The following is a 26,220-nucleotide window of genomic DNA, read 5'->3' as shown; positions in this document are numbered from 1 at the left end:
CTTTAGCTATATCCAAAGTCCATGAAAAATATTTTGACCCACTCAAGTGAAAAACAGAAACAAGGAAACATCAACATTCTGCATTTAAGTTGTAAGAAAAATAATCTTAAGATATCTTGCAACCAAATACTTTATAAAACAATATATTCTTGACTAAAGTGCTATGCATTTTTATTTAATAACTATAAATGAATAGGAAATATTTTGTCTGTGCTAACATTAAAAAGTAAAACTATTTTCCAATCTAAAAAAAATAAAAACTCTAAACATAACATTCGATATCACTTACAATAATAATGGTGTTGTTATATAGCAATGTATTATAAATTCATAGTGAAAAATACTGTCTAACTTGGGAGAATTCAGTATTTGGTCCCTTCAGTGTAGTACGTATCTTATTTCCAAACATCCCATATTAAAACAATTTATGCAATAGCACTATACACAAAATTTTGACGAACATTTGTGGCATACTCAGTAGAATCGGTTAAAATGCCACAAAGAGTCTTTTTTGCTTAGCATACTTTATCACAGAAGTTGGTTCTCAGGCTTTAGATTTGGTCAAAGGAGCTCCCAACTCTATCAAACAATCCTTTGGAAAGTAGCTACAGAATTTCCAAGGCTGTTCTGTACCAGCAGTATTGAGGCTCGTAAGTACATTCTTCCCTAGTCCCACCCGTATAATGATATTAGGTGCTTCTATTTTTTCAAAATCTCCTTTCCAATTATAGCTTCATTTTCTATTCCCAAAATTCACTTCAGCTGGCTACTGTGATACTAAATAGAAACACCCCAACATCAGAAAAATAAAAATAGGAAGACAGTGTAGAATAAAGAATAATCCCAAAAAGTTCAGATATTTTAGGAAGTTGGTTTTTTGTTGGTGTTGTGTTTTCACATATAAGGAAAAGGCAAATTTATAGTCACATAATTAAAACCTAAGTTGATATTCTTCATGAAGTGACATATGTATGTAGAAAGCATTACTATTAAAGCAAAAAGATTTATAACCATGTTCAAGAAAACCTAGCAATTTTACGAACACTCTAAAAAATGCATAAATGTGATCTACAATCTCTTCTTATCACAAAACCAAGGAGTCTGTAAACCACACAGATAATCTTGTGTTTTTAAGAACCACTAATTTGAAAAGATAATATTTTACAGAGACAAATGTTTATATCACTACCTACTTGAATATAGCAATCATCATTCCCTTTGTAAGCATTCTTATAAAATGTTGCAAATATAAAGATCTCGCATGCGCTACAGAAGTGGCTTTAAAAACGAAAAATCTATAATAAATGTGTTATATCTTTATGCAAAATGAACATCTGCCCCAATTTATATTTCAGACATACATGGATTTTCTTATAACGGTTTGTTAAACATAAGATATACTTGTATTAAGTGACTAAAAGCACAAAGAACCACGTAAATGCTGTAGAAAATTATTAACAATTTCCGTCCTTACTCTTCTTAGAGCTCATGCACAAAGCCAAGATAATATCAGAATAAGGCATTTGTATAGAAAACTGTGATAGGACTTTGGCCTTGTTATTGTGCTATTTAATTCTTTCTTCGAAAGGTTGTATATAAACTGAGTGCAACAAGCCAATCTAAATGGTAAAACTGCCAAGGGAAAAAAGTTTCTCTAAGTAAATCTATTTGTGAATTTAAATGTGAGTTTTATAGGACTGGTCACCAAAAATTATGCCTTAATGTAGATTATAAACACATCGCTACTTAAGAAAACATAAGGGTTTAAAAAATATATATATATACAGGCTATAAATTAATTCCTTCCTTCCTCTCTTCTCTCCTCTCTTCCTTCTTTTTTTTTTTTTTTTTTTTTTGACACAGGGTCTCATACTGTCGCCTGGGCTGGAGTGCGATGGTGCAGTCTCAGCTCACTGCCACCTCTGCCTCCCAGGTTCACGCTATTCTCCTGCCTCAATCTCCCAAATAGCTGGAATTACAGGCACACACCACCACACCCAGCTAATTTTTTGTATTTTTAGTAGAGATAGGGTTTCACTATTTTGACGAGACTGGTCTTGAACTCCTGACCTTGTGATCTGCCTGCCTTGGCCTCCCAAAGTGCTAGGATTATAGGCATGAGCCACCACACCCAGCCTCTTCCTTCATTTCTTTAATTTCATTTCCAAAGTCACAAAAAACATATGTTAAAAGATTATAAAATAATGAATTTGATATTATCTGCATCAGCAACACCCAGTTCTAGCCCAGCTCTAGTTCACAACGGTTTACTTATATACAAGTGTACTTTATTTTATGACATTAGCTCTCTAAATAAATTGGGAATTTAAAATCATAAAACTGACTATAAGAAACAAAAGAAAACCTGGAAAGATTTCTTCTTAGCCTTTCTCAAAAAAGGTCTTTCCCTTTTTAAACAATTTACATGATGTTTTATGGTCCTTTTAGAAGAGAATTATAGTAAATGGCACTCCAAGTGGGTTGTGTGAACCCACAAACCGCTCCTCATAAAAACTGCTATAATTTTCTAGGACAGAGACAATAAAATATCATGCATAAGCCAATGTGAAATCATGGTGAGACCACAGTAACAAACACATTATTTTCTTGAAAATTAAGCATGATAAAGCTGACAAAAAGATGACAGAGAAAAATCCTGACAATTTACTCAATATACTTAACACACAAGCATTTACAGAATTATCCCCCATTTCCTAAGTGACTTGAAATACAGGTGCTAATCTAGTACTCAAGTTTTATATGTAGTTCATCTATTTTTAATGAGATTAAGAAGATTATTAACTTCATCTGTAGCTCAAGGAACACTTTAAATAAGCCAATCAATCTATCTAAAACTACTAAGATTTTTGTTTCTAGTCAAATGTGAAGCTTTATGGAAAGTCCTAATGAAACAGGAGATGCATTTCCCATGTCAGACCACTAGGGACCAACAGGTGCCTTCCATTCCCAAGTCAGTTGCTGAATAGTTAATAGAATTAACATGCTGCAAAAATGAGCATGTATTACCTTCTCCATAATAGAACCAAATTCATTAGCTGTAAAATAGCTGAGAAGAACTGAACACTATATAGGCAAAAAAGGGAATGATCAAATGAGATTTTAACAGAACGAGTAGTTCAAATGGTGTAATCGTTGAATCATCATCTACTCTGGAAAACTTTCTACTTCCCTTTCCCCATGGTAGAATTATTGAACAAGAAAACTGAAATACTAAAACCATGCTTTTCTAACTTAAAGGTGGACAAAACTGCAATACCACAGTGAAACAGAAAAATAAAGCCTGCCTAATACAATTCCCTTTAGCTGATCGCAGCAGCTTATTGCTAAGTCAGGCATAACACTGAAATTAGGATCAGTGAGCCAACCCAAAATATCTATAAAAGAGTATCATTTATCTTATGATGCAGTAATAATGGTAAAACAAAACAGCATTTCCTACTTAAACCTGTTCATAATTAGAATTCCGGTTACAACGAAGTATTTAAAATATTTGCAGTATTCCTTCATAGTAAAACATTGGGAGAACTGGAATGAAAGAAACATGAAGCTCAGAAACAAGCTAACTGGTACAAACCTTCACAGATAACAGATACCTTTTATTGCTTTTCAGATTCTTACATTAAAATGGTTGCTCTTTCTAGAAGAACAAATTATGCTGAATTTAAATAGTATTTTTGCATATAGTCAATGTTCCCAACTCTTTCCCAACAGGGCGCTGTTAATGAGCATCTCAAATTTCCAGGAGAATATGGCACTGATTCGATTAAATCTGTTAAGACATCATATATAGAAATTTGGTCTCCTTCCTTCCACACACACAAAATATAATAAGTGCAATTCTAAAACAGTGAGCTAGAGAACAAAAGTTGAAGACATGAAATGTGTACTCATCAAATCCTTTCATATAAAAATGCACTTTAAATATTTTTGCTTTGAAATCAGACTTTAAGAAATAGGACACCTAAAAAACTATACTGTTAGATATAAAGAACAAATAGCCACTTTTAAGTAATGTGCTATTAAAAATGAATTCATAATTCCTGAAGTTAAAGTTTTCTATGATAAAATACATAATCATATTTGTTCAGACAGTCTAGCTGGCCTTTGTTTGTGTTTATTGAAAATGCCTTCCATATACTTAAGGCTCCCAACCAAAGCTTCCCAAATGGAATCTGCAGAGAAAAAAAACACTGATTCCAAAAAGAAGACTGTGCAAACAATACATAGTTCCAAGATAAATAAATCTGCTCAAAGCAACAAAACTTCCTCCAGGTTAATCAAAGACTCCTGCCTAGTGAAATATATCTTTCAGAAAACATAAGATGTCCACATGTTGAAGACTTACAATCAAAATGATCTTTAGTATCTAAAAAAAATTCATCATCCTAAACACAACATTGTACAATTTATCTAGTCTTGCAAAAAGACTTAACAATCTTTGAAGATGCAAAACATTTTCACCACATCCTACAAAATGCCACCTGACTTCATTTACCAAAGACTGCCCACCCACCTAACCCATCCCTTCACCCCACTCTACAGCCCTCATTAGACTCTGTTACTCGTCCAACAGAATGCGAAAGTCTGGCAAAATCCTCATAAGCAAAAAGAAAAATTTACTGAATCTCTTTTTACTCCAGGGCCTGGTTTCCTTTAGGTCCCCTCACTGACATTTCTTTGGCCCCACAGCATGGGGTACAGGCCGATCTGCATGGCTGGTTATATAGACGTATTATGAAGCCTTTACAATTGACCACACAAACACAATACCACAATGTAGGTCAACTTGTGCACTCAAATGCCAAAGTGAAGCTTATATGGAAGTAAACTACAGACATAAATCTGCGAGGGTAGAATTCCACCCAATGATCCTAAAATTATTTCAAGGAATCAATCTCCAAGTATGCATCATCAAATCAGAAGAGCCCAGTTAAGCTTTTGGTTGGGGGGTGGGGGGGGGCAGATAAAGAAGAAAGAAAGAAAATGAAAGACTTTAGAAGAGGCAGCAAAGATTTCACCAATCATTATATCATTGAGAGGGCTCAAACTACAGATGAAGTTAGAATACAGAAGATTGTAAAGGGTATTTAAAATTATTAACTGATCAAAAATTTGTAGTTGTCATTAAAAAAAAATACAACTTAGCAATTCAGTTCAGAAAGAAGAATATCCCCAGGAACATACACATCTGTTTAATATTACAAGCCAACTGTCAACATCCTAAGTGAAGTTTTAATTTAATATTTTTTCTTTCTTGATGTTTTACCTTTAATCAATGCCTCATGAGAGTATCAACTTTCTATAAGAAACTGTTAAATATAAAGAAATGTTATTGTAGCATGTTTATAAAATCATAGTTCGAGAACTTTTTATTTTTCCAAAGCCTGACCACAACTTAATTATCTGCAGGACATTCCAGGCTCACAATTGCAAGCTCCAGTTCCCAAGCAATTTTAAACAATATCTACTGTACAGGACAGAGGGTACACAAAAGACCGCAACATGGTTATATTTCCAAAAGTCAGCATTAGGCCCTTTGGACATGGTTTTTATTTTCATTAAACAATATTTGTTTCCTCACTAATCATTAAATGGTTTTCATCACTACTGCCTGCTTTCCTTTCACATGTCAGTTGTTAGCATCAGTGTTTGTGTTCATAATAAATATAAAAATGACCCACCCCATCATTTAAAATGAACACACACGATGTCTGGTTCAATGAGTGTTAGAGACTCAGCAATATACTCACACCCTGAATACTGTTCTATTTTAATCTAGACTCTTAAAAAAATCTTAATGGAGTAAGAGGCTGTGCAGTCCTCTCCTTTAAATCAGATTTAAGCTTCGTGCCTGCTTATGTTATTGTGGGCACACAGATCTAATCAGTGGTTCGACATTTACTTGGGAAAATGAAAGAAGAAGACAGTAAGTTCATATCCCTGACCATAAAGGGGAGGAGTTGAGGATATTGCCAATTCCTACAGATGGATGAGAAAAGTAGCCTGATTAAAAGTAACACACGAGAAACTGACCAAAATGTGGAGGAGTAACTCACAGAGCATTCCAGAACTTTAGGAATGATTCTGAGAAAGTAAATTTTAAAAACAAATGAAAGCTGTACGCTGTAAAGTATTAGGAACAATAAAAAAAAAATGTGAAGTGTGGAAGAAACAAAGAAAAGTATATCAAAGTCAGAGGTAAAATTAATCATCAAAAAAAAAAATAATCCAGTAAATAATCTGGAAAACTTTCAAGAAGTCAGATACTTGTATTGTTGCAATGGAAACATTAGAGTTTCCAGAAAATCAAATGATTTAAGTCCAAAAAAAACTAATTTTGAATTTTGGATTAACTGGCCAATAGCTATGTGACTGCAGAGACACAGAAATGTACAAACACATGTGTATACTGGCTTATGTGTTTATTTATCAAACACTTTATAGCACTTCTTATGTGCTAAGCACTTTCAAGGTGCTTTACTCACTTTAATCTTCCAAAATTAGGTATGACTTTTATTCCCATTACACAGATGAGGAAACGAAGTTAAATATTTTACCCACAGATCAACCACAGGAGGTGGTAGAGCCCAGAGTTCATGTTCCTAACCATCATGGCACAAATCATTCCAGGTGACATTACCTCTAATCAAGCCTGTTACGTGAAGGGATCCACAGGCCTAAGTTCTCCATAGCGGCCTCCTTGGGTTTCCTATCCTCTGCTGGCCTCTCAGACGTGTTTTCTCAGGGACTACTCTGCAGCCCTCTTTTCTTCTGATTTGAAATTCCCCTTGGGTGATCCTACTCTTTCCTCAAAGCTTCAATCTCCATTTACATTCTGATGTCTTCTCCAGTCGAAATTCCTGGCTTAGAAATCTTTCCTTTAGTACATTTCTATTTTTACAACTGCCTGGGGAACGTGCCCCTTGGGTGTTCAGCAGGCACCTCAAATAACTACAAAACTGAACTCATCTTAACCACCTACCTAGTTATCCACAACAAATACCTCGAAGTCATCTAATAACCACTGATTTTCATCTCCTACATTAACAAGTCCCAGCTCCTGTCAAACATATCTTGAGTCTACTCTCTGTCTCTATTGGCAGCAAGCTGAGTTCAGGTTCTTGCTGTATCTTGATTAGACTTGATTACTGCAACAGCTCAACTGGTCCTCCTCCTTGCTGCCAGTCCTTCTCACCTCTGCCAAATCCACCAACTACCAGCAGAATGATCTTTCTCAAATACATACCTAATCATGTTAGTCCCCTACTGAAAACTTTTTATGGTTTACTATGGGCTTCAAGATGCCATTCCTTTCCCATTCTAGGGAAATCTCTTTTTACCCTTCAAGGCTTAGCTTGAAATTCACCTCTCCTGTTATGTCCCCTCCGCTTAACCCTCCCACTGAGTTCTTCACTTCCACCTGTGTCCATAGACCCTTTGATAGCAGCACTTCTTAGAACATGCTTTAGTTATGTGCCTCTAGGTCTATTGCTTCCCTAGACTATATGTTTCTCAAAGTCAGACATTGTCTCACTCATGTTTGTACACCCAATACCTAACCAAGTTGTATGCCTGGCATATAGTTGGTGCTTAAAAGTAAGTGACTATGAGTAAGTGAATGAATAATTTATTCTCAGAGATACCCTCAGTTCAAAGTGATATTTATAATGTCTAAAGCAGAATGAATGGGCACAATTTTGAATACAATGTACATCTCTTGTTGGCCACCCACATGCATTGCTCCCCTCCTTCTGAAAATAGCTCCCAAACTTCCTTTGGAAACCATTCTTCCCTGATTCTCAGCCAAGTATATTGGGTATAAGTAACACACTGTGTCAGGTGCAGAGCTGGGTCCTAAGTAGACCAAGATAAGCAGTATATCCTTTTCGTGGGACAGGAGTGGATTGAGGATAAGAATATCACTCAATGTGAGCCAGTAAGGAAATCTGAAACCCAAGCAAGGAAAGAGCCTCTCTCTTCCTCTGGATGAAGCAGTATGAGAAAGTGAGGTCTGCAAGTACTGCAGCTCAGTGGCTGCCACAAAGCAAGGGCATCAGAGGCGCCTTAAAGGAGTGGCCAACACTGTGTGTGCAAGGCAGAATAGAGAGAGCAAGGAAAACCAGGCCTGTGGTGACACTGTTTAGTTCACCAAGACCAGCCATGCCAGGGGTTAAGTCATACCACTAGACTTTCCAGTGATATAAATCAATAAATTCCTTTGATCACTTAAGCTAATTTGCATTGGGTTCTCCGTAACTTATAACCATAAGACTCCTGATAAAGCAAGTTAGTGTTTATGGGAAGAAAATCAAGCTACACATTTGAAGAAATGTACAGAAAAAGGAGACAAACAGGGAGAGGGTAAGAGTGAACCGCAAATTAAATCCGATAGGATATGAAGTTAAAAAGAAAGAAAGAAAGAAAAGCTAACAAGATACTCTACAACACAAATAGGAGAATGAGATTCCAGATGTGAAAAGAAACCTTTCCATTCCAGACAGCATCAGTCAGGCCTATATAAGAGTAACCTGTGGTACATTTATGACAAGAATAAAGTTTTATAAAGAGCTAGAAAAAGAAATAAAAAAATAACGAATGTTTGTTTTTGAAAAGGCCTTTATGATAAAAAAGAAAAGGCTTTGGGATAATTTAATCTGGAGAAAGCAAATCCTAGAGGCAATTTAACTTATTGAAGGGTTATTTATAAGGAGGTGACTAAACAGCTGTTCTCCAATTTCACAGAGAAAAGAATGAAAGGAAATTGATTTAAATTTCAGTATGAAGTTGAAGGTAGGCAAAGGAGAAGTGCTTGAGGGAGAACTGTTAATGATGAAAAAAGCTAAATGGAAAACTGGAATTTATGGCTCTTAAAAGATGGAAAATTAGCTATGTTGATTCTTTTAGTTTGGGGGTAAAACTACTAAACACATATTTGAGGTGTGCCTTCTGTTCATTTATTCAAATGCCACGTAAGAATCCCTACTATGGGCCAGATGCTCTGCAAGTGCTGGGAATACAAAGAAGAGGAAGATATGGTATCTATTCTGTCTAAAGGCTCTATTACTGGGGACAAGAGACACTGTGCTAAATACAAAGCAGCATGAAAATAGAGTCCTGCTCTCTCCTTTCCATCCCCCATGCCTGAAATAAGCCCCAAAATAAACCATATCATTGGAGAGATAACACAATAGCAGCTGGATAGTGAAGTGACAATGTTATTATTAAATAAAAACACAAAATAATAAGGCAAGAGATGTCACAGTCCATAGATATTTCTATAGTAAGGAATACAGGCAGCAAATGCTTTCAATTCAGGAGACTAGCTTAGGCTAGAATGTATCTTTCAAGATCAATGGAATTTGAGAAAGTGAAGGAGAGCAAGCAGTCCAGACAAGAGAAATAGCAGGAGCCGAAGAAAGAGGCAAGAAGCGGAGGGGACTGCTAACAGAGCAACATGGTGAAAGCTGGTGGGATGATGGAGGAAGTATGGAGTTTAACACTGGAAATGTGGGTAGGCTAGCTTTATAAAGACCGAATATCTGAGAATTCCTTGCATGGAGAATGAGCAGTACTGAGCACTTCTGAGCCAAAGTACTGATGAAAGCAACATTTTCCACACAGTGGCTTAGTTTGGAGAGGGACTAGGGCTCATCATTACTGCATCAGCTCAGGCACAAGATGATAGGAGTCTGAACCCCCACTGGTAGCAGCAGAATGGATGAGACAGAGAAAAAGAGCAGGTCCTTATTCACTTAATTTATTTCCAAATACTGTGTACTGAACTGTGCTCTGTGCTGTGAGGGGAGTGGAACCCAGTGTCTATCTTCTTGGGCTTGATAATTAACTGGATAGAGGAGGACACGAAAAGGGAAAATGACTGATGTAACTGCAAAAATGGCAGTCAGGGTGGAGGAGCTGTCTAGTGAGCTCGAATTCTTAGATTTTTATTTATACAAGCTGGAACAACAAAATGTCAAAATGTAAACAGGAAAACCAATCCTCCCAATATACCACTTCATGTGCATCATGGGAGATACTGATTTTTATTGCAGTTGAGTCAATGGAAAAGTATAAAAGCAAATACGCCTGTACTGGTTGAACTGTACCAAGTAATGAATATTTTAAAAGACTTCTGAAGCCAGGCATGGTGGTGTGCATGCATAATCCCAGCTACTCAGGAGGCTTAGGCAGAAGGATGCTTGAGCCCAAGAGTTTGAGGCCAGCCTGGGCAACACAGTGAGACTCTATCTCTTAAAAAAAAAAAAAAAATCGAAAAAAAAAAAAAGACTTCTAAGAGAAGTAGAAGTAAGGTCTTTTTTTAGGACTGAAATGTTTCCAGATTTCATCTTTCAACATAAGTGAGATATATTCACAGATTTTCAATCATTTACCCACAGATAAGTATTTAGAAGCTTTCAAAAAATTCATCACCTCTCCTTGATAGCTCTTCTTTTTTCTTCCTTCTCTTAATTTAATTTTGATTTAACTTCCTCTTGTCATTGCTTGCTTACAAATCACTGCCTCCGTGTCTGGAGTCAATTAGGGCTGTAAAGAACCCCATGACGCCTTCATCTGGGGACCCATTTATATATATTTTCTTATTTCAAGAGGTAGAGCTAGCCGGTAACTCCAAAAGTTTCCAATCAACCATCACATTCTATTCTTTGGAAAATACGCTTCTCTCCATAGTGAGGAAGAAGACATCAAACTACATATTTTGCAAGAATACTTCCTTTCCACCTATATAAAGATGAATTGTGCTTTGGGAATTCACTTGCAAAAAAGGGTTGAGTGTGGGTAATAAATGCTTAACAGCAATAACATTTTAAAAATCTTTCTACCAGTTAAAATTAAATGTAATTTCCTTATTACTTTCATAGAAACCCTTGGAGTTGAAGTATTTAACTAGCTTCTTTTACGTCAAATATTCATTATATGATTCCCTTTTAATATTAGGTATACAAACTGTCCATTGACAGAATAAAAACACACATTTCCACTGAAACAACAACTGCAGAAGGAGAAGGCAGCTTGATTCAGAATTTGATAATGGGTTACAGATTCCATTTCAGTTCAGATTTACAGTCAACATGCCACAGAGTCATTTACCAGGTCATATTTGGAGGGAAAGTATGAATTGCCACACTGAGAGAAAAATCTGTGTGAGCCTAAAATACCTGACTTTTCGCACTGTAATGCTGAGCCTAAGAAAGAGAAGGAAAGAAAACAAAATTTTATATATATACCTTAAATTAAAAGGCAGTGATGATTTGCCCAAGTAGGCACAGGGAAGTCTTTCCTTTGCCACTGTCTTTCAGGGTCACCCTGAGTGAGGCTGCAATGCTGCCCTGTCCATAGCTGCCTGGTACTAGCCTACTGGCTAAATCCATCCTAAGCCCCAGGATGCTTGACATACATAAGGGAAAAATTCTGGAGCTGGTGGGCAGACATCTAACCTAAGTCATGGGCTGTGGATGCAAAGCTTCAACCCAGTTCCCAAGTCACCTCCTCTTTTCCAGTCCTCCCATCTCCTGCTGGAGCCTCCCATTAGTTGACCCCTCTCAGAAGCCAAAGGGCCAGGAAACCCCACTATGCAGCCCATAAAGATGTGATCCCCAATACTGGGGGTGGGGCCTGCTAGAAGGTGATGGATCATGGGGGCTGATCCCTCATGAATGGCTCAGTGCTGTCCCCTTGATGTTAAGTGAATTCTCACTCCGTTCACACAAGATCTGGTTGTTTAATTGAGTCTGGGACCTCCCCCTTCTCTCCTCTTGCTCTCTCTCACCACGTGACACTCCTGCTCCCTCTTCACCTCCTGCCATGATTGTGAGCTTCCTGAGACTTCACAGAAGCAGATGCCAATGCCATGCTTCTTGTACAGTCTACAGAATCATGAGCCAAAATTAACCTCTTTTCTTTATAAATTACCCATCTCCAGGTATTTCTTTATGGCAATGCAGAAAATGAACTAATACAGGCTGTGTGGCTAAACTGGGCCTTTAGGCTCAAGGCCCTTTTAACCCGGATGTTGGGAGAACTGCCTGCTGCTGGCTCACAGCCAAGTGTGTCTCAAGCAGCAGGAAGGTGCCTCACCCAACTCTAGGGCTGTTCCCTGGGAGAAGCCCACAGACAATGGCTGGCCAATGCAGTGGCTAAAAAGCCCTGGCCCTTTGCCTCAACTGGGCAATTCCAAAAAGCCATTTCAGTTCCAGAGACCTCCATGGAACTGACTGTTTAATGAACAAATAAAATTAAAAACTGGTATCCCAACAACAGAAAAGGGAATTATACCTTTTCAAACGTTTATAATCCGTAAGTTGGGTCTCCTTCCTTCTCAAAGATTTTACTAATTAAAACCACAAATCTTTTTCCCTTTTCCCCAAAAGCATACCTCAACACTTACCTTTAAGAAATGCATGGTCACAAGGTAATTGCTGATTAAAAGAAAAAGTTTGGTTTAGAAGCAGCTGTATTTCCCCAAAAGCTACTCATACACTTTCAAATGTATAATGTATGTACCAAAATATGCTCCTAAAGAGAGTAGACGATATGACAATACACTAAGGAGCAAGTCCTCAGAGGCTTGGTCTGTGGAATGCCAAGTGGAGCACAGCTCCCAGGCTGGGACACACTTGCCACAGCACACCTGTGCCTGCCCAAGAGCTGGGGAGGTGGCAGGCAATCCAAGGGGCACAGCACACATGTGCCACGACTACTCATCTCACAGCACCAGCGACGTCATCTTGGGAGACGGCCTAACCTTCTGAATCTCAGTTGCTTCATGAAAAAAGGATACTAACTTGAAAGGATAGTCAAATAAATTATAAAGCTTTTAACACAGGGCCAGGTAGAGTAGGTGCTCAACAAGTGGCAGCCATTATCATCATTTATTATGTTTTAGAATAACAACCAGAAAGCTAAGACATCAATGCAACATTTGTGGATGATTTTGTCATATAGGTTAAGAACCTGTATGGGAAATCCAGCTGAGTTAAAGGAAAATTACTCCCTTTACAAAAGATTTTACCACAGACTTCCTTTAAATAACCCCCATCCCTCCACTGCACATTTAATATAGAATTAGATATTGCTTACTCATAACAGCTTTCTAATCAAAAGCTATTAATTCTCCATTTCCTACCACTGCAAATAAAAACTCATCTGCCAGGAGTTTTACTTGTTCTGTTTTGCTTTTCATTTCAAAAGTAAATGTGCTCATTAAAGAAATTCTGGATGATAGAAGCAGAAAAATAAATCACCCAAGTCCCATCATTCAGAAATAGCCATGGTTAACATTTTGGTGTATTCCCTTCCGGTCATTACTTCCATGCCTAGAGTTTTTTGGGTTTGCATACATAGTTTTAATTGTAATTGGTTTGGGTAGTTATTTTTTTAAGCTAACATAATAATATAAGCATATATTAATTATATACAATAATTCTCATGTCATGACATACTCTTCAATATGCCACATTTACCTAATAATTTCTTCATACTTGGCAATAACGCTGTAGTGTCTCTATGTAAAGCACTTGTGACAGCTGCCATCACTATCATCATCAAAATCATTATTATCATTATTGTATTATTAAGGCTGCTGCTGTTCTGTGAACATTTCTAAGGCTTTGTGAAAAAAAAGAAAAGAAAAAAGAGACTGCTGCTGCTGCAAACTTTGTTTTTTTCTTAGCTGGAGTGCAACGGCACAATCTTGGCTCACAGCAACTCTCCCTCCTGGGTTCAAGCAATCCTCCCACCTCAGCCTCCCAGTTAGCTGAGATTACAGGTGTGTTTCTTTTTTTTTTTTTTTTTTTTTTTGTAGCAATGAGATACTGCCATGTTGCCCAAGCTGGTCTCAAAGTCCTAAACTCAAGTGATCCACCCACCGTGGCCTCCCAAAGTCCTGGGATTACAGACATGAGGCACCATATCCGGCTAAACTTTTAAACTCAGAAAGACTTCCCACTTCTACAAAGTATGTCAACACTCATCTTCATTTTCTTCAGTTTCGTTTTTACAATTACATGTAATCCACCTAGAAATTTATTTTAATGCATGTATGAGACAAGAAACTAAAAATTTTTTTTTTCCCAAAGTGCTAACCAATTATTCCCAATCACTGAATAAATCTTCCTTTTCTTACTGATTTACAACACATCCTTTAGCATGGATAAAATTTACACACACACACACACACACACACACACACACCTGGACTAATGGGTTTCACTGAAAAATTCATATATGCATATATTATTTTTTGGTGTTAAAATGTTTTAGTATACGTGCTGCCAAATCAAGCACTAAAGTAATAAATGATGTGTTGACAACACTTTTTCTTCCCTTCCATGTATACAATATGTGTTTCTATTTATTCAAATCTTCTATATCTGTCTACAAAATTTTGCAGTTTGCTTCAACTAGGTCATTTACATTTCTTTTTAAGGTTATTACTAGAAACTCTTTTTGTTGTTACTATAAATGTTTCATTATATTTTAAATGGTCATTAATTAGATACAGGATCACCATTGACATTTGCCCACTAATGTTACACGAAGGCTCTCAAGGCCTCTGCAATCAGGCCATAAAGCACCTCTGCGATTTCACACTGCTGAATAAGAAGCCCCCACTGGCCTTGTTAGGCTGGTTTCCTTACTGTCACTGAGCACACAAGGCTCATGCTCACCATTCATCCATTTTACTTGCTCTTCAAGGCTCTGATCCCATGTCAAAGCTTTCCTAACTAGTCTGCCTCTAATTTCATGCCTTTTTTAATACTCATCCAGCACTGATAATAAATTCTAAAACATTAAATATTTTCAAATAATTTAGCAATAATTTTCCTTTTATCAATATTAGGACATTCAAATTTTTATATCTGAGAAAATATTAAACAGAAACTAATTTTTGTGTCTTTTTAAGAGGCTATGATAAATTTGAAAAAAGTTTGGTAAAAAAAATACTGTGTTTACTTAAAATGCTAATAAACTAGAAGCAGCCTAAAGAGCTTTCAATAGGGGTTTGGGTAAATTAATTTTTTGTAACTATTTTTAATAGCTGTTCAGCCAAATAAACTGATGGTAAGAGCAATATATACTGATATTAAAAAATTTCCAAAGTATATCGTTTTCTACAACACTGTTATGTAACCCCTCTCCACATCCCCAAGAAAGAGGGGGACATGTAGAGAGTGATTACATAACAGTATTGTAAAAAATCCTGATTTTATTTAATAGGAAAAAATGTCTGGAAAGTTAACCAGGATTTTAACAATGGCTATTTTCTGACAGTAGTACTAAATGTGAACTATTTTCTTCTTTATTCTGTTTAATGAGCACTTACTAATTTTATAATCAGATTTTAAAATAGCCAACTTCAAAAATGTGCCCTGCTGATAAAAGTCCATTATAAAATTATATGACCACTTTCAAATCAAATACATTTGTGGAAGCATACCAAATGCTAACTCTTGGGGAAAACAATCACCTAACTCTTTCGGAGACTCCAGGAAAATATCACAAAGTAACAGGCAGTTATCATTGCAAAAGTATTTTAAAATATATGCAGGGACTTTCAGGAAAAAAGAGTACTGAGTCATGCAACCATCTTATTGAAAAGGTCCTTAGGATTATCTAGTCAAAACCACTCATTAAAAAAATCAGAAGAGTGACACCCAGAGAGGTTAGGTGAGTTCTCCAAGATCACATAGTAAATCACTAGCAAAGGCCAAAAATATTTATAATTCAAAACTTACACTTTTTAATTCCTTTCTCAATTCCTGTGAGTTAAGATATGCTGTGGCCTGTTACTTCTGCTAAGACTACAGAATTTACTGCTGGAGAAAATATCCAACAAAAGGCAAGTGTTCATTTCACCAGAGTTTTCTTATCATTTGACTATAAATTAGAAATGTTACGATATGGTGAAATGGAAAGATTCTCTCTCTCGGTTAAATACACCTTACAAATTCCATGATAAGAACATTTTAACAAACAGACATATGTTAGATGGTGATAAGCAGAAGCTGGCAAACTTTACTATTCATAGACTTTGAGAATCTGAAAGTCTGTAAGAAACAAAAAAGTATTACCGAGTTTAAAATTTCAACTGTGCTGCAAGCTTTCCATATCTGAGTTATTGGGTTAATTCAACATATCATACTTTCATTCCTCTGGTTTACTCACTTTCTTTTAGAGGAGTTTTGAAGGTGCCTATTTTTAAGTCAATTTTAAATCTAAGATGCTTTAAACATAAAACAGTTTTCATGCCATAAGCCGTAATTAACATTTGCAGACATCACTGACACTTTACCCACCAGAGGGAGCCAACATGGATTGCCATATAGTAAGAGACCTCAAACCAACTTTACATGAATTCAACAATCACATTATTCATAATACAATCAATATTATAAAATCACTTAATAATATATTTCTATCCCCTGAAAAAGAGAAAAAGTAAATAAGATTGGGTACATAAAGTCCTTAACAGAATTCCTGACCTATAGCAGAAACTCAAAAATGATTGAGTTTCCAAAATTTGTATCCTTCTGCACATTAGTTAATTAACTGGTATTCTGACTTATACACAAGTTGATGTGAGCTTGACTGATATCTGCCCTGACAGATGGTTCTAGCCTTAATATGTACATAAATCTGGTTCTTGAGCCTGCAAAATGAAGCCAGCCCCTGATGGGAAGAATTCACTAAAATGTCACACTGAGAGGACATGTTTCTGTAGCCCTACCCTAGTACACATAATGGCTGATCACTTGCCAACTCAAAAAGTGAGGAAGAGGGAACTCTTTGACAGACTCCGGATTCTTCTTAGAATGCAGGAGGAAATGAACCCAACTACCCCTGAGAATCATGCTTCTACAACACGTGATATAATCAGTACCCCCAAGATGAGTTTCATTCAAAAATAAAGAAAGCAGAACTGAGAATAACAGAAGAGAACCTGGTATCTACATGGGCCCTACTGAGTCTCTATCCCCTTGTACTTCTCGCTACCATAAGGCCCAGCCTAGTGTTTGTCCTATTGGTAAGACAAGTCTCAATCTCCATGTCACTGGCTGGGCATAGGTATGTATGCACTGGGTATCTATTTTGTACTGAACTGTCTCCAAGGTCTAAATATGACAAAGCTGAAGGATCCCACCGAGTTCCAACTATGTTCCAGGTTTATCAGGAAGCACTGCCGCTGGGGAGTTATCTACCACGTGCTGTCTTAATAAAACTCCAATGTCCACTGGACTCCTTGGATCTATTCTCTACTATTTAGAATTGAGAAAAAGGCATGAATAACTGGCATGAACTCTAACCCTGAAAACACTGTTACTGTAATCGTCTACCATTTAATTTTTCCAACCAGAAAGCTGGGAATTATTCCACTTCCTCCTCTTTCTATTTCCACTAGTTAGTTACTAAGTTTTACTAAGTTTGTGGAGTCTACCTACTAAATACTAAATACCCACTTCATCTATTTTCTCCCATCCAACTTTACTGTCACTGGCTCTTCAGTTTCACCTGAATTACAACAACAGCATCCTACTTAGCTCTCGATGTCAGTCTTGTTACATTTCAAACCCATCATCAACACTGTGGATCATTTTAAAATACAAACACGATCCTTTCATGCTTCTGCTGCATAGCCCAGAGCATAAAATACAAACTCTTCAGCACCGCTAACAATGCTCTCATCTAACAGTTGGCAAACTTTTTCTCTAAAGGGTCAGACAGTAAATATTGTAGGTTTTACAGGCCTTTGCAGGCTGTATTTCTGCTGCTGTATCATGGTATCATGAATGCATCCTTGGCCGATATTTAAACAGACGAACATGACTCGTTCCAATAAAACTTTATTTACAAAAATAAGCAGTGGGCCAGATTTGGCCTGTGGGCCAGTTTATGGACCCCTGCTCTAACCCACTCCAGCACATCCTCATCCCCTGACACTCTGACCCTCACCCAGGCCTCCTCCAGAAAAGGGCTCTAGTCACACCAGTCTTGCCTCTGGCTCCCACATTCCCCTGCTGTTGTGTGCCACTGCCTTTGCTCACATCCACCCCTTCTACCTACGTCTGGTGGAATGGTTTTTCTTCTTCAAGGCCCAGTTTGATGATCACTTTCTGAGGTCTCCACAGATTCTCCCCCAAAGAGATTTAGGTATCCTCTACCAGTATTTTCAAAGAACAGGGACATATGCCTGAGTTTTTTATGACCCCACAATGCCTGACACACGAGATGTTCACTGTTTATTGGATGAAGGTATAAATCAATTATTGGACAAATATATTTCAAAACTTACAGTCCTTCTAAGTCTTGGGCAAAATTCAGAAGTGTAATCCAAACAAAGGACTCACAATCTCATGAAAATTCTGCAGTGGTGAGTTCTGCTTACAATACACACTCAGTTACTGCAATCCCTAAAAGCACAGCATCATGAAGCTAAAAGGGGCCTTGGAGAGCATTAAGGCAGTGGTTTTTAAACTGTGTGTCTCTGAGACCTCTGGTTGGTTTCTAGGAGTCCCTTGAGGAGAGGGGGAAGGGAGCAGAAGGGCAGGCTGGTGAATGAACCTCTCTCCCCAAACCTCTCTCCCCAAACCTCTCATCCAGCTTTTACCAAAACTGCTCCTTATTTCATTATCTAAAAGGTTCCTGCCATATGTAAAAAGAAATCTATACGACTCAGCACACTCATGCTCTGATCACAGCTTGCATTCTAAACCACCACTGTTTGCTGATCCTACTTTCGTATGGTTTGGCCCTATCTCCTATCCTTCTTGCCTCTCATAGACTCATTGTATCTGTTCCCTGATTCTGCTTCTTTGAAATGCTCTCTCAACTGAAATCCCCTGCTCAATCCTTGGATAAAATTTATAATCCCGGTGGTCCCAGCTCAACCTTTGGGTCCCAACACTGGTATACAAAGTCAATACTGCTTCAGAAAAGGAAATCGAGGAGGACTTGGGGAATCAATGCTAAAAAAGCTACAGCTGTCAATCATACCTGACTTGTTGCACTTCTTGTGTCTGCTTTTCCACTACAGTGTAACTTCTTGAGGGAGGAACTGAATCTTAGTAATAAAATAAAAGGTACTGTTACTGAATGTTTACTCCTAATACTTGACTAAGTATAAATGTGCATCAGGTAATATTCAAGAATCATGTGAAGACCACACAGCTTTAGAACTGCAATGAGCCTTGGAGAGAGATCACCTAGTTCAAAAACTGAGAAAGACACAGTAGATTAACAATTACTCATTAATTGAAGAAATATGTATTAAGCACCTGCATCCCTACACTGTTCAGATTCAGTGAAGCTACAGATTCAGTGCTACCAACACAAAGTTCTTCATTTTCAGGAAATATATATTCTACTAGACAATTAATAAATTGATATATGATATGCTAGGGGAAGGGACAGAAAAAGGTTGCCACTTTACGCAGGGCAGTCAAGGAAGGCCTCACGGAGGCAACATTTAGCCAGAGACCTGAGGAACTGAAAGATCAAGCCATATGGAATCTAGGAGAAAAGTGTTCCAGGTAGAGGGAACAACAGATGCAAAGGTTCTAAGGGGAGAATGTGCCTGGTGCATGTGAGAAAATCAGAGGCCAGAGTTGCTGGAGTAGAGTGAGCAAAAGGAGGGGGAGGGGAGATGAGGCCAGAGAGGTAGCAGGACCAGATCATCTGGCTTTGGGCCATTCCAAGAACTCTGAATTTCAGCTAAAAACTCAAGATAATCAATTCTTAAAAATAAGTAAACAGCCAGGCACTGTGGCTCACGCCTGTAATTCCAGCACTTTGGGAGGCCAAGGCAGGCGGATCACAAGGTCAGGAGTTAGAGACCAGCCTGGCTAACATGGTGAAACTCCATCTCTACCAAAAATACAAAAATTAGTTGGGTGTGGTGGCAGACACTTGTAATCTCAGCTACTCAGGAGTCTGAGGAAGGAGAATCGTTTGAACCCACAAGGTAGATGTTGCAGTGAGCTGAGATTGTGCCATTGCACTCCAGCATGGGTGACAGGGCAAGACTCCATCAAGAAAGGAAAGAAAAGGAAAGGAAAGAAAAGGAAGAAAGGAAGGAAGGAAGGAAGGAAGGAAGTTAGTTTAGCTTCCACAAAAGAACGTATTATTAAGAAGAACAAAATCTCATCTGCATGCCTAATCTGAAAATAGAGTTCCCAGCAATTCAGGATCACTATTACCTTATTTAGAATAAAAATGTCTTTATTCTACAAGAAATCTCTGCAGTTATCTAGTCCCAGCTCTCAGTTTTACTAATGTGGAAACTGAGACCCAGAGAGATCATGTGAGCAGCCCACTTACTGGCAGACCTGGGCCTAGAACACAGGTTTCTGCTTTCCTGTCTAGTGCTCTTCAGCAGCCCCTGCTGCCTCTGCACAGCAGTTCGGTGATTACAGGTTTCTTGGTCACCTGTGTGGTAGCTTCCCCTGGCCGCTATAACCTCTATAAGTCAGTAAGAGAATAGAATAGCTGCCACTATGCCACTATGAGGCATCTCCAGGTCTATTCTCACCCCAGAACCTGCCATTGTAAACTCCTGCATTTCGGCTGGGCGTGGTGGCTCACACCTGTAATCCCAACACTTTGGGAGGCCAAGGTGGGTAGATCAGAAGGTCAAGAGATGGAGACCATCCTGGTCAACATGGTGAAACCTCATCTCTCCTAAAAATACAAAAATTGGCCAGGTGTGGTGGCATGTACCTATAGTCCCAGCTACTAGGGAGGCTGAGGCAGGAGAATCGCTTGAACCGGGGAGGAGGAGGTTGCAGTGAGCTGAGATCATACTACTGCACTCCAGTCTGGGTGACAGAGCAAGACTCCGTCTCAAAAAATAAATAAATAAATAAATGATAAACTCCTGCATTTCTAGTTTCTCATTCCCCACAGAGTTGAAGACAGCCAGGCAGGCAAGGTGAAGGCACATCAGGCACTGTCCGAGGCACCGTGAGGGATGTTTCTGTTGCTTTTGTTTGCCCAACATTCCTTCAATTCCCACTCCCAGACACAGCACTGTCTTTTCCATGGTTCTGGTGGGGCTACATAGTATCCAAGCCACCTACTAACCACAGACTGAGGTGGACATAGACCTGAAAAATTATAGAAACATCCCTCTGGCCATAATGACTACTGTAAGAGAGAGCTTAGGATCAAGCAGGACCAATTAGAGTTCCTTCCTGGGGCTTTATGGATAAGAGCTAGAGAAAGAAGTTCTATCCCTGGATTTCCCAGTTACATGAGCTAAGGCATTTCCACTTTGTTCAGGTTAGTTTACATTAGGTTACCATCACTTGGAACCAAAAGAACTAAGACTCATGCAGGCACCTGCATACCTTTTCTTATTTCATCTAACAGCTTTATAAGGTTGCCATTACTCACTCTATTTCAGACTAAATAGAGTGAGTTAATAAGGTAACTGAAATTAAGTAACTTCCCCAATTTCATATAGCAGGTAAGAGGCATTCAAATCCAAGTCTTTCTGCCCCAAGTTCCATTCAATATGCAGAAGTAACTCAAGAAGAAGAAACGCACTGCCATTCAGAAACCAAGGGAATTCTGGTTTAAAAATTATAGGAGGATGTAGGGGGGAGGGAGAGAGCAGCATTAAACCAGGTCAAAGGACCTGGCTTCTACTTCTGGCTCTGTCCTATGACCTCAACTGCCATGACTTTGGGCAAGTCATTTCACTTATTTGGGTGTTAGTTTTCTTACCTATTAACAAAATGAACTCAAGGTCCTTTTGAGTGCCTAAAAAAAAAAAAAAAAAAAAAAAAATGGGTCTGCTCTAAGCATACAGATTCTACTTTTACTATATGCCAAGAAGATTTCAACTTGAATTGGTAATGGCTCCTGGGGTACAATGTTGTAAAGGATTCTGAGCTATAGGGATCCACTAAGAAATTAGCATTGGCTTCCATGATCACAGGGAAGAAGAGAAAGTAACAGCTGCATACCTGGCACACATCTGCCATCACTGAAAGAGTTTCACATTGACAAAGAAATGCCACTGTCTTTTACAAACGCAGACAGTACTTCTGCAGCACCACTGACTCGTGAGCACCTGCACAGGATTTTCACTCATTCCTCATGCACTTAACTTGGCTCCCTTTACAAGCAAGGAACGGAAGTGCAAGAAAGCTAAGTGGTTTGGAAAATATAGCTTGGTGCCACTAAAGAAAACATGTCTAAATGGCCTACATGAGGAGAGGGGAGGTAGTTTAGGGGAACAATAATAATCAGTCTGGTTCCTTAAAATATATACATATAGACTATGTGAGTAGGGTAACTCACAAGCTACCCAACTTAGCTTGTGAGTTAAGTAGGGTATTATCATGTCCATTTTATAGAAATGGAAAGTGAGAGTCAGACTTGCCCAAGTTCACCCATTTCTAAGTACAAGAAGCCAGATTTGAACCCAAGGCCCAGGTCTCTTTCCAATCCCACAGTCCTCATTAGTCCCACACTTCAAATGAGTTAACTAATCAAATTCCCATTGTAGAGTGACATATTCATTATTATTTGGAGTTGTTCAAATAATATAAGTTCCTCTCCCAAATAATCTGAAAAGTTGTTACTCTCCATTTGTAATTTAATGGGTAGACATGCATTTGAGTATATATAAATTTAGCAAAACTGAGCATAAAAGTTAAATGTTTAAAAGAATGATGCAGAAGAAAGCAGCCTGTTGGTGGGAGGTGGGGAGGAAAATTTAGTTTCAATGCAATTTTATTAAACTTAATATCGCCTTTACAACAATTCGGTGAGATGGAAATCTGGCACCAGGCATATATTTGAGGATGGAATGGAAGAACAGAAATTGAGCCAGACAAAATGCATCCTAGAAGTGACAGCAAATGCTTCAAGGAAGGCACTTACCAACAGGCATACTATAACTTACTACATTTCCTTAGATCTGACAATCAGGGCTAAACCTAAATCAGAATATGTGCTTCTGGTATTGACCAGACTTTTCTGTATAAGGAATCCAGGCCAAACAAAATAACAGCCAAACTTTTGACACATCTAACTGTAGTAAAAGCACAGGACATCCATCATTAGCTCTTCTAGTTAAACTTTCCACAAGAAAAGATAGGGAGTGGGAAACAGTTGCAAGTATAGGAGATAACACACAAAGCAATGACAACAGAAAATCAAAACTGCTTAAAAGAATGTATGTTTCCTCTAGGTCAGGGGGACCGTGTCTCTGAACAACACAGCCCATATACTCACTTAAGGTGATGTGACACCTACCCACATCAATACATAGCAGAATTGGAAGTTTCTATTTATTTATTTATTTATTTGAGACGGAGTTTCGCTCTTGTTACCCAGGCTGGAGTGCAATGGCGCGATCTCGGCTCACTGCAACCTCCGCCTCCTGGGTTCAGGCAATTCTCTTGCCTCAGCCTCCTGAGTAGCTGGGATTACAGGCATGTGCCACAGAATTGGAAGTTTCACTGTCATGTGGTCCAACAAAGTTCTTCTCAAACATCTCTAAAAAGCAGTCATCACTCTGTTTAATTACTTCCAGTGACAGGGAACTCAGCACCCTAAGGGACTGTTACTGTTACTGTCCCGGAGGCCCATAAACTCAAAAGCCTAAAACACATTTCACCACTCAGGGAGAGGTGGAAGTGATGACAGGGCTCTCCAAAGGGCTTGCCAACCCAACTGTTGCCTCTTGCCTCTCCAATTCCCAAATCACCCCTTTCCTTGAGCAGGACTCAAAATTAGCACAGTGCTAATAAATCAGTGGTTTCAGAGTTAGAAGCGGCCCTTCAAAAGACAATACTATTATATTATACCACAGTTCTACAAAAGGAACCTCAGGAAGTGCTTGGGACAAACTGGGAGTATAAGGAGGGAGAATGTCCTGTTTCTCTTCCTCTCACTTCAACGTAGAAAGCTCCCACTTTGATGTGTTATATAGAGAGGATCAAGGTAGTTTTTTAAGAGGAGGAGGAAAAAAAAAGGACCATTCACAGGTAAATAAAATGAGGTCTTAAAACTTGCCTAATGAAATCATGTAGCTAATAGTTGCATGGTTCAGACAACGACCTGGTCTCTTGGCTTGCTCCATCACTGGTCCTTTCTCTATTATATGACATCTGACCAGCTACAAGGCCAAATTCAAACTCTGCAGTGATATACAAAGCCCTTCAAGATCTCCCCCTGCTGCCACTCTGTTCCAATTTTTATGAGAAGTCCCACATTCCAGTCCCACTCAAATGTTTATGAACCAACTTATGTCAGACAATTACCTACCTCCATACCTTAGCGCACACTATGCTCCTAGCCTGAGATGCCCTTTCCCACCTCGTCTGCACTGAAACCAACTAATCCTCTTTCAAGATTTGTTTTAGGCATCAATACCTCTATAAAGCCTTTTCTGATCCTCAGGTAGAACTGACCACATTCTTCTTTGTGCCCTACACAACACTTACAGGGCTTTACGGTACTTGTTTTATTTCTATGTCCGTATGCTCCACCACTCCTTTTACATCATGTTACTCTAACACGAGGCTGGTAGCAAGTGCTTCATAGATGTTCATCAATGGGGTGAGTGTATTCATCTGGTCCAATTCTCTTTCTGAGGTTTAAGTATCCTTGGCTAACTGTCATTAATGCACGCATGCATACATTCATTCAAAAATATCTGAGTGTCTATACAGTGCCAAGTGTATGCCAAGCAGAGGTAGATTTAGTGTGAAATTAATGAAGCTTAAGCTTCAGGGTCCCTCACTTCAAACTTCCAAAGCTCTCAACCTTTCTTGGCGGTTTTCATTTCTTAAAAAGAGCAGACGGAATTATATAAGCTTTAGGCCCCACAAAAACTAGATCCCCCCCTTGGTGTCACATATACAATAGGGAACAAGACAAACATCTCTCCCGTTGTGCAGTTTTCTGTCTCGTGGGAAAGACAGCCATTTGTTCATTCATTCATTCATTCAACAAACATTTACTAAGCAATGCTGTAAGTCATGTATTCTGAGATGAAAACAACACTGTCCCGTCCCTTAACGAAAAGTTTCCTATTCCCAGGGAGATGAAGGAACACCTGCTCTGTCCAGGAAACAGAAAGTAGTTGAGATGACTTAACACTTTGTGAAAGATTATCCTAAACCTGTCTCAAGAGGAAGTGAGTCCTACTTATTGCGGAGACAAAGTGAAGAAAGGGTTCGGTTGAATACGGTTTTAATCTCAACTGGGGGTGGGAGGCAGGCAAGCAAACAGAACAGGCAAATACCGTGTGGTCAGTGCTTCGACAGGAAGCGAAGGACTGTGAGGAAGCTTCCCCTGAGTGCAAGTCTGTAGTGACGGCGATCTCATGACCTCACAAAGCCGCCCTCCACTTTCCAGATAGAGATTTCTGAGCGTCTCCTTCTTCGCCCCCTAAACCCCGAAGCCGAAGGAGAAATCCGTTCCCCAATATGCGTCCCCCTTCCTCGAAATAAGGCTGTTCCTTCCCCCAGAAGCTGTCGGCTGAGGCTAACTCTACTGTCCTCCTTGGGGCCACCCTCTTCACACAATGCTTACGGGACGGGGTCTGGTTTGGGGCCCGGGGTCCCTGTCGCAGGTCTGTCCCCTCCTCAAGCCGCCGTTTCCATAGCAACCAGCTTACCACTTCGCGGGCCCGGCTGGAGAAGTCGCCCTTGGGCCGGGGGCTCCGGCGGAAAAGCTCATCCCGGCTGCCATCGACCCCGCCGCCCACCGCCACTCCCAGCGCCTTGTTCCGCGTCTTCACGGTCTTGACGCTGGCCCGGAATAGCAGCGTGATATCCACCGCCATAGCGACCCGCACCCGCAGCCCCAAACGGGACCCGCCCACGTCAGCAGCCGGCGACCGCGGCGCTAATCCGGCAGCTAGAGGACTGGTCCTGCCCCGCACGCCTTCCCCCGGCAACGGCGACGCGAGAAGAAAGGTTCCGGCCTGCGCCCGGCTACCGCGGCGGGAGGAAAAAGGTTCCGGCCTAAGCCGGCGCGCCTAGAGGAGGAGGGACCCGGCAACTTCCTCACGGGCACTCCCTTCTCCCCGTAAAGCTTGGCGGGTTTAGCAGCGCGGAGAGCTCAGAGAGCTCTCCTGTGCCTGTCTGGGGCTTTTGGGCTCCGGGAGCATAAGGACCGGGAAGCTGGGAGGCTCCTTCCCTTCTGGTGGCTCCCTCACTGAGC

The 26,220-nt window shown here is 39.4% G+C and overlaps 1 protein-coding gene across 3 annotated transcripts in view; it reads right to left on the bottom strand.

Moving 5' to 3' along the window:
• The window catches only part of STX18 (syntaxin 18), a 117,880-nt gene extending 91,956 nt beyond the window's left edge, over window positions 1–25,924 (bottom strand). For 2 of the 3 annotated variants that reach the window (XR_010338528.1, XM_064365636.1), the window contains exon 1: window positions 25,673–25,859. Coding sequence is in view for 2 of the 3 variants with exons in the window: in XM_064365636.1 (XP_064221706.1) it covers window positions 25,673–25,840 (168 nt within the window). In the remaining variant the exon portion in view is untranslated. Of the gene's footprint in view, window positions 1–25,672 lie in introns of all 3 variants that reach the window. The other variant, XM_012466998.3, reaches the window with a different exon arrangement.
• Between the last annotated feature and the right edge of the window lie 296 nt (window positions 25,925–26,220).

Source organism: Aotus nancymaae, unplaced genomic scaffold (assembly GCF_030222135.1).
Source record: "Aotus nancymaae isolate 86718 unplaced genomic scaffold, 86718_ANA_hifiasm-v0.15.2.pri h1tg000006l, whole genome shotgun sequence".
Taxonomy (NCBI): domain Eukaryota; kingdom Metazoa; phylum Chordata; class Mammalia; order Primates; family Aotidae; genus Aotus; species Aotus nancymaae.
The sequence above is the reverse complement of the archived record's forward strand: the minus strand, read 5'-3'. Positions and strand labels throughout refer to the sequence as shown.